At 42.8% G+C, this 15959-nt stretch overlaps 1 protein-coding gene across 5 annotated transcripts in view; it reads right to left on the bottom strand.

Annotated features, from left to right (window-relative positions):
* Armh3 (armadillo like helical domain containing 3) overlaps positions 1-15959 on the bottom strand; it is a 204478-nt gene that overhangs the window by 137696 nt on the left and 50823 nt on the right. For all 5 annotated transcript variants that reach the window (XR_008212810.1, XM_052711924.1, XM_052711922.1 and 2 more), the window contains 4 exons: positions 14086-14132; positions 13268-13343; positions 11004-11097; positions 5225-5326 (listed from right to left, as the gene is read on the bottom strand). Coding sequence is in view for 4 of the 5 variants with exons in the window: in XM_052711924.1 (XP_052567884.1) it covers positions 5225-5326; positions 11004-11097; positions 13268-13343; positions 14086-14132 (319 nt within the window). In the remaining variant the exon portion in view is untranslated. The remainder of the gene's footprint in view (positions 1-5224; positions 5327-11003; positions 11098-13267; positions 13344-14085; positions 14133-15959) is intronic.

The raw sequence follows: 15959 nt of genomic DNA, 5'->3' as shown, positions 1-15959 counted from the left end.
AGCTTCAACAACATAACATCTGTTTTTTAAAATTGATTAGTAGTAGGTTCACATTTATTTTACTACTATATTATTTACGTTTTTATGCTTCATAACATACAAACCAATGCAGGGCGCTGCAAAGATGACTCAGTTCTTAAGAGTGTTCTTCCTTCCAGAGGACTGAAGTTCAGTTTCTAACATATATAAAAGGCAGCTCACGACTATCTGGAATTCTATCTCCAAAGGATCTGACACCCACTTCTGGCACCCTCTTCAGGCACCGTCTTCTGGCACACCCATGCAATTCACATACATACATACATATATATCTCACAAAAAAACGAACAAATAAACCCAAAGGAAAGAATTTTATAGATGTCAATTTATACATACATTAGGAGAAAAAAAGGAGCCAGGGATGGTGGTAAACATCTTTAATCCCAACACTTAGATGGCAGAGGCAGATGGATTTCTGTGAGTTCAAGGCCAGGCTAGTATACATAGTGAGTTCCAGGCCAGTCAGAGCTGCATAGTGAGAACCTTTCCCAAATAAAGAAAAGAAAAAGATGTCTTGTCTGGGACAAAGAAAATGTTAGCTCTACTGCTCCTAAGATCATGTGAGCCTGGGGTTGTGGTTTAGTGGTAAGGCATTTGGTTACCATGGGTAAAGCCCTAGGTTCCATCCCCAGAACCACAATATATATAATAATAATATTAACAATGATAATGAGATCCTATAGCCAGGACATGGTACAGCAAGTCTTGGGCTAAGACACAGGAAGAGATGGGCAACTGAAGCCACAGAACAGCCATTTTTTTTAAATTAACTATTCAGCATACACAACCTTGCCCTTGCCATGTTTATAATGGCTGTTGGCAAAGATGTATTGCAGTCTATAGACGCTTCGACCACTCATACTGGCTATTAATTAGTCCGTAATTTGGGCTTGTTTTATGAACCTGAAGTCACCAGAACAGAAGCTTATATAACTGTTAGAGCTAAAAATGCATTCCAAGAGCCTCAATTCAGCATGTTATATCAAGCAAAGCGAAAAGTTCATTTTTCTGGGTCACATCCATGCAATTTCTTTCTGCTGTAGTTGTTGCAGTATTTGTAGAGAAAGGAACAGGCTACCCATTTCCATACAGAAGCAATAGCCTCGGGAAACTCAGATACACAAGAGTCTTGTTATCCTTGCCTGCCAGATCTCACTTGCCAAGTCTCAAAGAACCAACCACCTCAGCAGTTCCCAGTGGACTGTTCTATGTTAGGAGTTGGTGACATGGAATATTTGCATGGAGTTATTCCCTGTGTAGCTCTCACTCTTGAAAGAGTAACTCGAGATATGAGAGAAAAAGCCCAGGTTTTCAAGGTGAAAGTCTCCGATAGCTAATGCACTGAACACAGCACAGTTTAGGTTCACACAGCCAGGCCTCTTTCAGCTCTGGCAAGTCTTCATTTCCCATACTGATCCTTCAGCTTTCCAACCTCCGTCTACCAGGGTTTTCTCCTCACTCCAGAGCCCCTGAACTTGGTCTTTCCTTCCTTTCTAGAGCTCTTGAAAACCCTCCTAACAGAAACCTGCTCACTTGGCAAATGAAAAAGCCTTCTGAAGTACAAAACATGTTGAAAGGAGCCGCAGACTACTTCTGAGCCGCAGTACACTCTCCTCACAGAAAGCAAGGCAGCAAAAACAATTGATTTTAACAATTTTTGGTTCTACAATGAAACTGGATTTTTTTTTCTTTTTTTTTCTTTTTTTTTTTCTTTTTGGTTTTTCGAGACAGGGTTTCTCTGTGTAGTTTTGCGCCTTTCCTGGAACTCACTTTGTAGACCAGGCTGGCCTCGAACTCACAGAGATCCGCCTGGCTCTGCCTCCCGAGTGCTGGGATTAAAGGCGTGCGCCACCACCGCCCGGCTTTTTTTTTTTTTTTTTTTTTTAAGATTTATTTATTTATTATGTATACAGAAGAGGGCGCCAGATCTCATTACAGATGGTTGTGAGCCACCATGTGGGTGCTGGGAATTGAACTCAGGACCTCTGGAAGAGCAGTCAGTGCTCTTAACCTCTGAGCTATCTCTCCAGGCCCGAAATTGGATTTTATGATATCTGGGAATGTGAAGTTATTCATAGACCATAAGTTAATAACTAAAGTGGGCATGGTAGTACACATATGTAGTTCCAGCACTTGTAAATAGACAGGAGAATCAAGGGTTCAAGGCTAGCCTACAACAGAACAAGTGTGAGGCCAGCCTAGGATACTTGAGACAAAGAAAGAAATCAAGAGAGAGAGAGGGGGACAGAGAGCGGGGAGAGGGGAGAGGGAGAGGGAGAGGGAGAGGGAGAGGGAGAGGGAGAGGGAGAGGGAGAGGGAGAGGGAGAGGGAGAGGGAGAGGGAGAGGGAGAGGGAGAGGGAGAGGGAGAGGGAGAGAGAGAGAGAGAGAGAGAGAGAGAGAGAGAGAGAGAAGCTTTCATCAGAAAAGCTTTTTATTGCAATATCCCGTGATGTGGTGGTCTGAATGAAAATGCCCCCATAGGCCCATTGGGAGTGGCACTATTAGAAAGTGTGGCCTTGTTGGAGTGGGTGTGTCACTGGGGGTGGGCTTTGAGGTTTCGGATGCTCAAGCCAATCCCAGTGTCTCTTGCTCTCTTCCTGCTGCCTGTGGATTCATGTGGCACTCTCAGCTCCTTCTCGAGCACCATGCCTGCTGCATGCCACCATGCTCCCCACCATGATGATAACGGACTGAACCTCTGAACTGTAAGCCAGCCCCACTTAAATGTTTTCCCTTATAAGAGTTGCCGTGGTCATGTTGTCTCTTCACAGCAATGGAAACCCTAACTAAAACACCATGGTTAATGCAGAAACCAGTAACTGCCAAAGCATCAAAACTAAGTAATGGCAGAATACTTGACCTTAAATGGGATGGCTTTATCACCTGCTCCAAGGCTCAGGAAACATCAGGGAAGAGGGAACAAAAAGAATGTAAGAGCCAGAAGATAGGGAGATCTGCAGCAAAAAGGCATCTTCTGGATATGATATAGAAATTGCATTCATCAACTCACTGTAGTTATGATTATATACACAACACCTACACAAGTCTGGGCGTCAACATTTCATCATGGATATGGAAGGGCCCGTGAGGAGGACCCATCCTTCCTTCTGGGACTACTGGCAATTAACAACTACTGAGGAAGGAATGTCATTTCTTCAGTGGTGTAGCTATGGATAAATCACCCTTGCTCCAGAAAATAACCTCCCACCCACACTGAGCGAGAAACCTGTGATTAAACTCAGGGGGAGATGGGGGGGGGATGTTGCTACAGATGGTCTCAACAATCATTGCTCTTTTAGAAGACATGACCTTGGTTCAGTTCCAGCACTGACAAGACAGCTCACAATTGTCTGTAACTCCAATTCCAGGAGATCCAACACCCTTTCCAACCTCCATAGGCTCCTGTACAACACATGTGGTACAAAAACATGCTCTCAGGCACACACACATGCACATAAGATCAAACAATATTTAAACCTAGTAGGAAGACATGAAGTAGGATGGGGGTGAGGGGTACATAGAGGTGTGATGGCTCAGCGGTTAAGAGCACTGGCTGCTCTTCCAGAGGTCCCAAGTTCAATTCCCAGCAACCACATGGTGGCTTCTATAACTGTAGTCCCATGGGATATGATGCCCTTTTCTGGTGTGCATACAAGAAGACGAAACACTCCTATCCATAAATAAATAAATCTTCAAAAAAAAATCAGGATGGGGACTTGTTGGGAAGAGGCTTTCAGTGGGAGAAGGACAAAGATCAAAGATCAGGACCAAGCATGGTGGCGCATGCTTTAATCCCAGAACTATGGAGGCAGAGGCAGGTGGATTTTTGTGAGTTCAAGGCCAGGCTGGTCTGCATAGTGAGTGCAGGCCACATAGAGCTACACAGTCAGTCCCTGTGTCATAATTAGAAAACAAATGAAGAAAATTTAAATCAGACTAAAAAACTACTAAATTTCATTAGGTAAATGTATGAAACTGTCAATTTTGTAAAAAGAAGAAAGAGAAAGATTTGAGGGATAACTGGAGAAACTTGAATATGAACTGAATTTTACACACTATTCGAGAGCCATTGTTGGTTTTTTGTTTGTTTTGTTTTGTTTTAGATATAATGACATTTTGGATATCTATGAGAATGTTCTTAATTTCTGGAGAGTTGGGCCAAAGCACTTAATTGTGAACTAGAGTGATATCTGCAATGTCCTTTAAAGTGATACAGCCAAAATAACAGCAATTTAACAGGAATTTAAGGCAGACCAGATACTGCAAAATGTCAGTGGGATACACAGGTGGTCACTGTACAATTATTTTAAGATAGATGATAGATAGATAGACAGACAGACAGATAATCTCAATTTGTCTCAAGACAACAACAACAAAAAGACAAAAAAAAGAGCCAGGCGGATCTCTGTGAGTTCGAGGCCAGCCTAGGCTACCAAGTGAGTTCTAGGAAAAGGCGCAAAGCTACACAGAGAAACCCTGTCTTGAAAAAAACCAAAAAAAAAAAAAAAAACCAAAAAAAAAAAAAAAGACAAAAAAACAATCAAAACCAAAAAGAGAGAGGAAGCCACAGAAAAATGAAGGACAGAAGACCTGTAAATGAGAAAAGAAAAGCACCCTTTCCAGCATACAGCTGGCATGATGGTGTTCTGCTGCAGTTCTGGAGAGGCTGTGCCCAGGATCTCAAAGGCCCTCACCTCACAGGAAAACAATGCCAACACTCAGTTCTCTCCCTCTTCCACGCTGTATCTAGGATTAGTGACATTTCTATTTTAAGTGATAAGAAATACAGTCCTCTGAATCTTCTCTACACAAGAGACCTCTAATTCACCCACAAACTAACGCTTTTAGTGTGTGTACTCAGAAGGGAATTCCCTGAAGCATGCTAATCCCCCTGCCCAACTTCCCACACAGAAGAGCATGCATCCACTTACCAAGACCTGCTAAGAACACTTAATGACTTTTGTGGGGGCCAACTTTCTTTCCTTTTCTATATTTAAGCACTCTCCTCCAACTTTAGGTTTTCCCAACGCCACCTAATTGTCACCCAACAGTGAGAAATCACTGTTTTCCAGAGACAGGTCTGTCACCTGCACAGGAGACCCCAATGGTTCATAGGTCAAAGCCTCAAAATACAGACGAGGCTCTTTATGATGTTAGCCGAACCTCCAAGGTAGCATGTCTTACCTTTAGTGTCCTGCATGACAATCGAGCTATACTTTAAGAAGGTTATCAGTAAATTACTGGTCTGTACATCTGCATCCAGTGAGAGCTCCACAGAACTTATAACTGGAATAGAACAAAGAAAACACTTAGCCCATAACATACCCCACCTAACACTTCTACCCACATAGCCAATTGCCAGCAGGCAAGAAAATGACTCCATAAGCTTTTCCCACAACAGAAGGAGGACCAAGTACTTTCCATAAAACTTCTATCTACTTGCCGGGCGGTGGTGGCACACGCCTTTAATCCCAGCACTCGGGAGGCAGAGGCAGGAGGATCTCTGTGAGTTCGAGGCCAACCTGGGCTACCAAGTGAGTTCCAGGAAAGGTGCAAAGCTACACAGAGAAACCCTGTCTCAAAAAACAAAAAAAAAAAAAAAAAAAAACTTCTATCTACTCTCACTCGGCCTCTAGGGCCTCTATGCCCCATGTTCCCTCAAAACCTGTCAACCTTCTTTTTCATCTAGGGTCAATCCAGAAACAGTTTTTCTCCTAACATCCTAGAAATGGATGTTAATGCTATTCCAATCCCAAGTAATCAACAGTTGAAGGTCCTTCTTAGAGGCGCTGTTCTTTCTAACTAAAGGAAAAAAGATATATTGACTATAAATGAGCCCTGCTTTGATGAGTCTCTTGTTAAAGGAAGAGTTCTCCCTAAAAATTGAGAAATTTGCTCAATATCAAGAACAAGCCCTATACTAAAAGTACCCAAGCTGGCCGAGCAGCAGTGGCGCACGCCTTTAATCCTAATACTCATGAGGCAGAGCCAGGCGGATCTCTGTGAGTTCAAGGTCAGCTCGGTCTACAGAGCAAGATCCAGAACAGGCACCAAAACTATATGGAGAAGCCCTGGGGGGGGGGGGGGGGACGGGCACGGACAGGACCAAGCTGAAAGCAAAAATTGAGGCAGAACTATATTCAAATGCTACCCCTTAATCTCTTCCCTGTGAAAAGGAACCTGAAATGCAATTTCAGACAGAAAACAGGTGGATATTATTGACTAGCATCCTGGAGTTGGAATTTCACATATCTGGCCTCTGTTTCCAAGAGAAGAGCCTTTCATCTCCAATTCTGGCCTCTCTGAGTCCTGGCCCCAATGAACAGTGGGGAATCAGACCAGAATTGACCCAATCACAACGGCTTTAACTTAGCGCTCCCAAGATTTAAAGACTGTAAATTAGAATTAGTCAACTTGTGATGTGCTTTAACAGTGTCTAAAACATAATATATTCACAAAAAGAGCCTCAAGACGGCCCAGGGACATTTGAAAATCTATAGCACTCTGCTATATTTTAAACTACGAACACACTGCTAGGTTTGGGGTATTAGTCATAATATGTATTCATGGATCCCTCTGGAGTTATTACAATGCATGCAGAGGACATTTATTAACAATGGGAAACACTGTACATTATGGTTGCACAAGACACAGCAAAGAGCCTTATCAGAGGAAATTAGCATGCCCAACTCTTGGCTATTTCCCCATAATTTGGCCCCTTAAGAACAAATAAAAAAGAAAATTATTTTTATACTGAATACTGAAAGGTTTCCTGGACAGACTGGGCTATAGAGTGAGACCCTGTCTCAAAAACAACAAACAAACCTAATAGGTCTTACAGGCTGTCATTTCAAACCACAGCCATTTTGAACTCAGAACCTATAATCATTCCTTTGTTATCTAACCAGTAAGTGGAAGTTTTACCCCACTCACACACAGCGATAACTAGAAAACTATCTTACATAATATGTAGAAATATAGAACTATATATATTTTTAGTTTACCAGAAAGTCCTCTCATGCCAAGGCGGAGTTGTCAAATGTCAAATCTGAGCTGCGAACAAATGTTACAGCTAACTGCTGGCTTTTAAAAATAATAGCACCAGTGACATACCTTTAAATATAACTGGGCTACAGAGCAGCACTATAATTAAAAACCAAAAATTGAAAATAAGGCTATAATACTTAGGACCCCTACAGAAAGGAAACGAGCTAGGAGAGAAGGAAAATGAATAAAATAAAGGCAGAATCAGATCCTCACAAATTAAACTCTCCTTCCTAAGCAAGTGCCATTCCTTCACTGTTGCCTTTCTAACTCTTGCTCTTCCCACTAGAAGACCGAAAGCTCTGTGGCTGTGGGGAAGCACAGATCCTGCCATTGCATAATCAAGTGTGTGGGTGAAGGGTTCACAATCGACAGCTGAAAGGCAGCTCTCTGAAGCATCCAAACCCCAACATCACATGGAACAAGACACACACACACACACACACACACACACACACACACACACACACACACACACACACACACACACGGCTTTGGATATCCATGGTAACGAGGCAAGCTTCATCCTTAAAGAGAAAGTACAGTGTTTCCATTGGCTTATCCAGTGACCTGAATAAACAGACAAGTAGGCAATCCTCACTATGCCTCTCATTAAGATATTTTGGAATTTGGCTTTCAATTCTAAACAGATCCAATTTGCTGTCATATATCTGAATATCAATGACAGTTCCTTGCCATACTTCTCTGCTGCTTATACTGCCTTAAAATTTGAATGCACAGTGCCATATAAAAATGTGGTGGCACACATCTTTAATCTCAGCACTACAGAGGCAGAGGCAGGCAATTCTTTGTGAGTTCAAGGCCAGTCTAGTCTACAGAGTGAGTTCAAGGACAGACAGGACTACACAAAGCAACCCTGTCTTAAAAAGCCAATATATATATATGTATGTATGTATGTATGGGCTGACCCTAACATCTACCATCTATGACCTGAAGGGACTAGTCCTGTGGAACCATAGCCACAGGACTTCCAAGACTCAGGCAACAACAGGATATCTGAGGGGAGTTTCAGTGAGGATCCAGTATTGATGGTGTGCCAGAAGCCAGAGGCTCTGAGCCAGGCCAACAACTCATTGCAATGAACATTTGCAAGTAAAGCTCTTTGGGCAAAAGGGTCTATCTACTGTGTGACACACGGAAGCTCCCAATACCACTATGACAATCAAATGTGTGACAGAGAGGCAGGCAAGACAGAAGACAAAAGTGGATTTCTGGCTTTTTGTTGGGGGGAAGGGAGGTGGCTACAAGGTGGAAGGCAGCCATGAAGAACTGGGAAATAAGTGCAACTGGGGTACATGAGGTGAAATTCCTAAAGAATCAACAAAAAAACATGTTACATTAAAAAAAAATGTAGGGGCAGAACCAGTGGTGGCACAAACTCTTAATCCCAGCACTTGGGAGGCAGAGGTAGGTGGATCTTGAGTTCAAGGCCAGCCTGGTCTACAGATGAGTTCCAGGACAGACAGGGATTCACAGAGAAACACTGTCTCAAAAAATAAAAACAACATAAAACAAAACAAAACAAAAAATATATATATAGGGGCTAGAGTAGAAAAAAAAATCTTGATAATTATGTTCAAAGCACTAGTTGGGAGTGGGGGAAAAATGTCAAAGAAACTAAGAGGGACACTTCACATATGAACGGGACACATAACGGACCCAAGTTCCTTCTCTATGCTTTAAAAACCATTATTAGCTGGGCGGTGGTGGCGCACGCCTTTAATCCCAGCACTCAGGAGGCAGAGGCAGGCGGATCTCTGGGAGCTCAAGGCCACCCTGGTCCATAAAGCCAGAGCTGTTACACAGAGAAACCCTGTCACAAACAAAACAACAAAACAAAACAAACAAAACCCATTATTATTATTATTACTATTATTTATTATTATTGGAGGGCGCTCACGTGCCATGACATGCACATGAAGGTCAGAGGACATCTCTCTTTCTACCTTATGTGGATAACTAAGGGATCCAATTCAGGTTACCAGGCTTCTACAGCAAGCACTTTTACTCACTGAACCATCTTGACTGTCCCAAAGTTGGATATTTCTTACACCCATTGACACAACATGAGCTCAACATTTGAAGTACAACACCAAGTATCAATGTGCACTTTTTTCAGTTGTTTCAGACAGGGTCTCATGTGGTCCAGGCTGGTCTCAAACTCACTATGTAGCTGAGGATGACTTTGAACTTGTGATCCTCCTGCTTCTACCTCTGTCACAGACATGTGCTGCAATGCTAGACTTCCGTAAGGTGCTGGCCATCAAATCCTGGGCCTTATACATGCCAGGCGAGCACTCTACCATTGAGCAACATTCTCAGCCATATATTAGATAGCAAAGGATCTCCCTTGAGCCTCTCAAGAACCCCAAGAATACTTGCCTCTGCCTCCCAAGAGCTGGGATTAGAGGTGTGCCACGACCACAATGCTGGCTAGTAATTTTTTGAGATGTTTCATACAGCCAAGGCTGGCCTTGAACTGATGATCCTCCTCCTTCCAACTCCTCCAGCTGGATTACAGACATACACTATCATACGTGGTTTGAAATAAATTGCTTTTTTTTCTTTTAAAATTTATTTTTTGGGCTGGAGAGATGGCTCAGAGATTAAGAGCACTGATTGCTCTTCCAGGGGTCCTGAGTTCAATTCCCAGCAACCACATGGTGGCTCACAACCATCTGTAATTAGATCTGGTGCCCTCTTCTGGTACACAGGCAGAATACTGTATGCATAATAAATAAATCTTTAAAAAAAAAAAAAAAAGATTTATTTTTACAATTTTTATTCATGTGGATGTGTGTGTCTGTGCCTAGAGAGCTGGAGTGTCAGGTTCTCTGCTGAGAACACGCAGTTGAGAGCTGCCTGCTGTGGGTCCTGGGAACTGAACTCAAGTCCCCTGTAACAGAAGTGTGTGCTCTTAGCCCCGAAGCCACTCTCCAGCCCCACATGCTGTTTCCTCACACGTGGACGAAAAACTCCACTCAACTATCTTCCCAAATTCTACTCTGGAACTTCCGACAGACTAGAGGATAGCATCATATACTTTCTCTTCCTTCTTTCTTTCTTGTTTTTTTTTTTTTTGGTTTTTCGAGACAGGGTTTCTCTGTGTAGCTTTGCGCCTTTCCTGGGACTCACTTGGTAGCCCAGGCTGGCCTCGAACTCACAGAGATCCGCCTGGCTCTGCCTCCCGAGTGCTGGGATTAAAGGCGTGCGCCACCACCGCCCGGCTCGTTCTTTCTTGTTTTTAAGATAATCTTCTGTGTTGCGGGGGCTGGTCTCCAATCCCTGTCTGTGCTCAAGTGGCTCTTCCACCCCTGACTCCAAATGCTGGAATACTGGGCACATGACACAGTCCCCAGCTCAGACAAATTTCTTCCTTTTCTCTTTCTCTCCTTCCTCCTCCTCTGTCTTGGGGATTAACCCTAGTGTTCACGCACGCCAGGCAAGGCACCTAGCACTAAATTACGTTCCATCCCATTTTCAGTTTTGAGACAGGGCCGCAGTAAGTCCACCAGGTTGGCCTAGAACTCAACATGCAAAGCAAGCACGCCTTCTACCTCAGCCTCCACGTAGCCGGGATTACAGATGTGTACCAACACTAATTACCCACTTAAACAAGTTAAAAGAATTATTATTTAAGGAATTAACAAATGTATTATTTGCTCAATACATCTGTGCTTAACATTCAAAGATCCAGAATCAGCCAGGCAATGGTGGTACACGCCTTTAATCCCAGCACTCGAGAGGTAAAAGCAGACAGATTTCTGAGTTTGCGGCCAGCCTGGTCTACAGAGGGAGTTTCAGGACAGCCAGGGCTACACAGAGAAATCCTGTCTGGAAAAACTAAAGGGGAGTGAAATCATAGTAAGCAAGCACACAACCAAAGCGGGGGCCTCACCGTCAGAGGAGGGCGGAGTGGTCCCAAGCGGTGTCACTGGGGCTGCGGGAGCAGGGCTCACGGGAGTTGTCACTAACCCCATTTCTGGATGGCTCTGAAAGAGGAACAGATGCATAAGAAAACAGAAAATCTGGTTCTCTTTGAGTATCCTCTACTAAACATGCTTCCTGGCTTTCCAGGTTCAAAATGAGACTAACAGCTCAGGAGGACCTGCATTTAGTGCCCTGAATGCTCAATTCCTACTGATGCCTGCTCAGCGCCAACAAGAAGCACTGTGGGCTAATTTTCATTATGAAATTTGGGTTCCATGACAGAAGCTTTTCTGTAGAGCCATATATTAAATAAATGAATGAATGATTCACATGTATGAACTATTTTCATGACCATAGAACTGACAAATAGATATAAGTAAACTAAGGGGATACTAGGAACCGTAAAAAGAGCTTATGCTGATGGCCACCTTACTGTCAAAAAAGGGAAAAAAAAAAAAAAGAATTATGCGGGCTAGCAAGATGGCTCAGAGGGTAGGGTACCTGTTGTCAAGCTGATGAGCTAAATTTGGTCCCTAGGCCCCATATGGTAGAAGGATAGAACCAACTCCCAAAAGTTATCCTCTGACCTCTACATTAACAACACACACACACACACACACACACACACACACACACACACACTAAATATAAGGGGAAAAAAAACATGCAAGAATATATGGAGTGTGAAGGCAGAGGCAAAATCTAGAGTGGACAACGTAGGTGGCCCCTGTGTCTTTGGCCTTCCTCAGCCACTGCCACATCAACTGGAAGAAGGAAGCTCAGGAGCAGCTCTTTGCATGTATGTCTGTGTGAGGATGTCAGATCTTGGAGTTAAGAGACAGCTGTGAGCTGCCATGTGGGTGCTGGGAATTGAACCTGGGTCCTTTGGAAGAACAGCCAGTGCTTTTAACCACTGAGCCATCTCTCCAGCCCCAGTCCTTTCCCTTTCTCATCTCTTCTTCTTGAGTCAGTTATGGAATTTGATAGACAAGAAACTTGGTGAAAATAGTAGATAAACTTTCTTACATCGTTTATAAAAACTAGCAAGAGTCCAAACACAACCCAAAACAGCACATTGTTTTCAAAACATAGCCTTACTTTTTAGTTAAAATTCTACTAATGGATTCCTTCAAAAGAAACATAGACACAGGCATGGTGGCATATGATGTGCCATAGTCCCAGAATTCAGGAAGCAGAAACAGGTGAGTCTCTGAGGTCAAGGATAGCCTGTAAGGCCTCCACAAGTGAGAGCTGTCTCACTTAAAAAAAAAAAAAGAGGGAGAAATGAAGAAGGAAACTTACAGACATATTTTAAACAGTGTGACATTAAGATAAAAACACTTCAGCTTTTTAAGATAGTTTTCATGGGCTACAGTCCTAGCGTGTTTAGTCCCCTCCCATGCCAACTAGCCCCTGAGGCGTATGAGCAAGTATCTTGTATCTTCTTGGCTTCAATGTGTGTACACTATTTGTTAACAGCTAACACGTCCTGGTGAGCATGTTTTTTTACTTATATTTTCGGTAAGAAAATGGCCTAAGTGACTTGGCCTAGTCTATCTCCACTTGTAATTCCATAGAGATTTAGAAAGTAGACAGCCTAACCGAAAAACCCCATATACACCATAGAGCAAATAATACCAGCAAATTCTGATAGGTAAAATGCAGTGATCTCAACTCTATTTTTATTTTTCATAGTTTCTGCATTAATTATTTATTTATTTATTTTAAATTTTACGTTCACTAGTGTTTTGCTTGTATGTCTGTGTGAAGGTGTCATATCTCCTGGAAATGGAGTTACAGACAGCTGTGAGTTGCCATGTGGATGCTGGGAATTGAACCTGGGTCCTCTGGAAGAACAACCGGCACGCCTAACCACTGAGCCATCTCTCCAGCCCCTCAGATAGACTTTTTAATGGAATAAATCTGTATGAAATTCAAGGAGAGGTCTGAGGATACAGCTCAGAGAAAGCATTTGCCTAATATGCACAAGGTTCTGGATTTGCTCCCATAACATCACAAAAACTAAAGATAAATAAATAAAATGAAATTTGAGGGAGAAAGGGATTGGGGAGGTGGGTGTGTCTCACTTTGCAGCCTGGTTGGCCTGGAACTGGACATGTAGCCCAGGCTGTACTTGAACTGATACAGATCCAGCTGCTTCTCTCCCCAGTGCTAGTATTAGGGTGCAGGCCACCACTCCCAGGCAGGATTGGGACTTTTAAGATAACCAACCTGAGCTAACACTGTGATGAAGTTTCTATTTAAATGGACAGCTTCATAAAGTGCCAGAAGAATGGCCTCATTGGTTCTAAAAAAAAAGAGAATAAGGTTCATTCTTAGAGAATAGAGAATATAAAACATTGTAACTATGAAGAGCTCCTCACTGTCAATCCTCTATTTACCCTTTGGGTATATGCAAAAGAGCACAGGTTGAGAACCTGAAGCCCTGGGACCAGTTCTTCCCACCCCTACCCAGCTAAACCTGTAAGAGGCTGACAGCCAGCCTCAGTCACTTCACTCCAAAGACAAAGCTAGTAAAGATGACCTAACACTCAAGAGGCAGAGGCAACAGGATTGCTACAAGTTCGAGGCCAGCCAGGATCTATACAGAGAGTTTCAGGGCAGCCAGGACTACACATAGCAAGATCACATCTCAAAAACTTTATTTTTTATTTATTTTTTTCTTTAAGACAGGGTTCTCATGTTGTCCAGAGTGGCCTCAGCTCACCACATAGCAGAGGATGATGGTAAACTTCTGATCCTCCTATCTCTACCTCAGGAGTGCTAGGATAACAAGCATATGCCAATCATACTCAGTTTATTTAATGTTGATGATCAAGCCGAGGACTTTATGCACGCTAAGCAAGCATAATTCTATCAATCCCAGCAGAGATCTCCAAGAATCCATTGTTGCTTAAAACCCAAGAAACACTTCAGAATTCATCAAAAAAAAAAAAGTTTTAATCTGTAAAAAGTTGTCAGGAGGTTACATTTTCTACTCTTTGCTCTCATATTCAGCAAGAGAGCCCACACAAAGTCCAAGTACTTACTGTACCGAGATCTTCTCAGGGGCATCTGCTATGAACATGCTGCCCACCTGTGGAAGGAAAGAGGAATCACAGATTTTATACAGGAGGCAGGAGAGAAGCTCTGTGCCTAAGAATTGAATCAGTGAAAAACAGAACAAGCAACTTTAGACCATCAGGACACACAAAACCAGCCCACTTTGAAAACTGTGAAAGACTTACAAATAATAAATGAAATAATAAGATTCCCACTAAACCATCTAGACTTTCCATGTGTAAGTTTAGTAACAACATCAAGGTGGATAGCAACCTAAATATTCTAACCGCTGCATGTTGCCTAGAAGCTGCTTATTTGCAGTCAGAAACCAACTGACGAAGAACCTCAAGCTTGTCCTGATACCTACAACTACAATCCCAAACTCACAAGTTCAAGGTCAGTCTGGGCCACACAGGGAGTGGGGGCCATCCTGAGCCACAGTGTCAGAACTTGTCTCAAAAGAAATAAAAGATAAAAGAATTTTAAACTTCAGAGAAAGTAGGCTGATATCAACCAGCTGGAGCTGTCCATGTGAAACCCATCCTCTCAGAGCACAGGATTTTAGCTTACACACTGTCAAGGAAGGCAGACAAGCAACTGGCACAAGCTGCTTCAATACATGGGATCAGAAGTCAGACGTGATGGTGCACAATGGCAAGCTAAGTGCTTGAAAGGTAGAGGAAGGGTCAGGAGTCAAGGTCGACCTTAGCTATGTAACAAGTTCATTGCTAGTCTGGGTTTCATAAGGCCCTACCTTAAAAGAAAAAAAAATTAAAGATGTCTGAGAACATCATTATATCTAATTAATATCAAATATCAACAACAAATTCAAGCTTCCATAGCCTCTGAGACACTTCAGTGATTTGTGTCTCAGGTAAAGCATTTATAAGAGTCTTTTGAAATTAGGCTCTAAGAAGAAAAAGGGTAAGAATGCACAGGCACCCGGAGGAAACTGCCTGGGGTGGGAAGAACAGTTGTTTTGTGCACTGAACTCAAAACACTATCTCAGCTCTAGGGCACTTGGATACTATCGCCCCCCAAGGACGGCTTCCAAATCTGCCTACATTTTAGGACTCAGTAGACTTCTAGATCTCCCTATCTCTCTTTTTTCCTTTTTACACTTTTTACCATTTTTTATCTTTTTTTAAGATTCTTTATTACCAGGAGGTGGTGGTGTATAACTTTAGTCCCAGCCTGTTTCTTCAGTGTTTGCCTAGCATTCCCAAAGCTCAGGTTCAATCCTCAGCATATGTCAACAGAGCATGGTAGTGACATGCCTGATCCAGTCACTAGGGATCACATGGCCACAGAAGACCACAAAAGAGCACTGAGGAGGACTCCACGTATACCTTCTATTCTGTGTTCTACAGTCAACCTCCAAACAGAGCCAACTCATTCTTGAAATGGAGTGTTGACTATGTTGCTCAAGTTGATCTTGAATATGTAGGCTCAAGTAATCCTCATCTTACCAAGTAGCTGGGACTGCAAGGCCAATTCTTTTGTTATTATTGCTGTTGTTGTTGTTGTTGTTTGAGACAGAGCATCTCTACACAGCTTGGACTGGCTTAGAACTCACTGCATTGACCAGGCTGGCACCACACTCATAGAGATCTACCTGTCTCAGCAAAAGTCTACATTAATGTGCACCTTTTCTATCTTTCTTTCATTTGGTTGGTTGGTTGTTTTTGAAACAGAATCTCATTATGTAGCCCTGGCTGGCCTGAAACTCAGAGAGTTTCCTGCCTCTGCCTCCGAAGTGTTAGAGTTAAAGTCATGCACCACCATGACAGTTTCCTTCTTTGTTTTTGAAACCAGATTTCTTTATGTAACCCAGGCTAGCCTCAAACTCATAATTTTCCTG

The sequence above is a fragment of the Peromyscus californicus genome, unplaced genomic scaffold, assembly GCF_007827085.1.
Source record: "Peromyscus californicus insignis strain IS unplaced genomic scaffold, ASM782708v3 Scaffold_4__1_contigs__length_199733344, whole genome shotgun sequence".
NCBI classification, from domain to species: Eukaryota; Metazoa; Chordata; class Mammalia; order Rodentia; family Cricetidae; genus Peromyscus; species Peromyscus californicus.
Note: the sequence above shows the minus strand (reverse complement) of the source record. Positions and strands in the feature narration are given on the sequence as shown.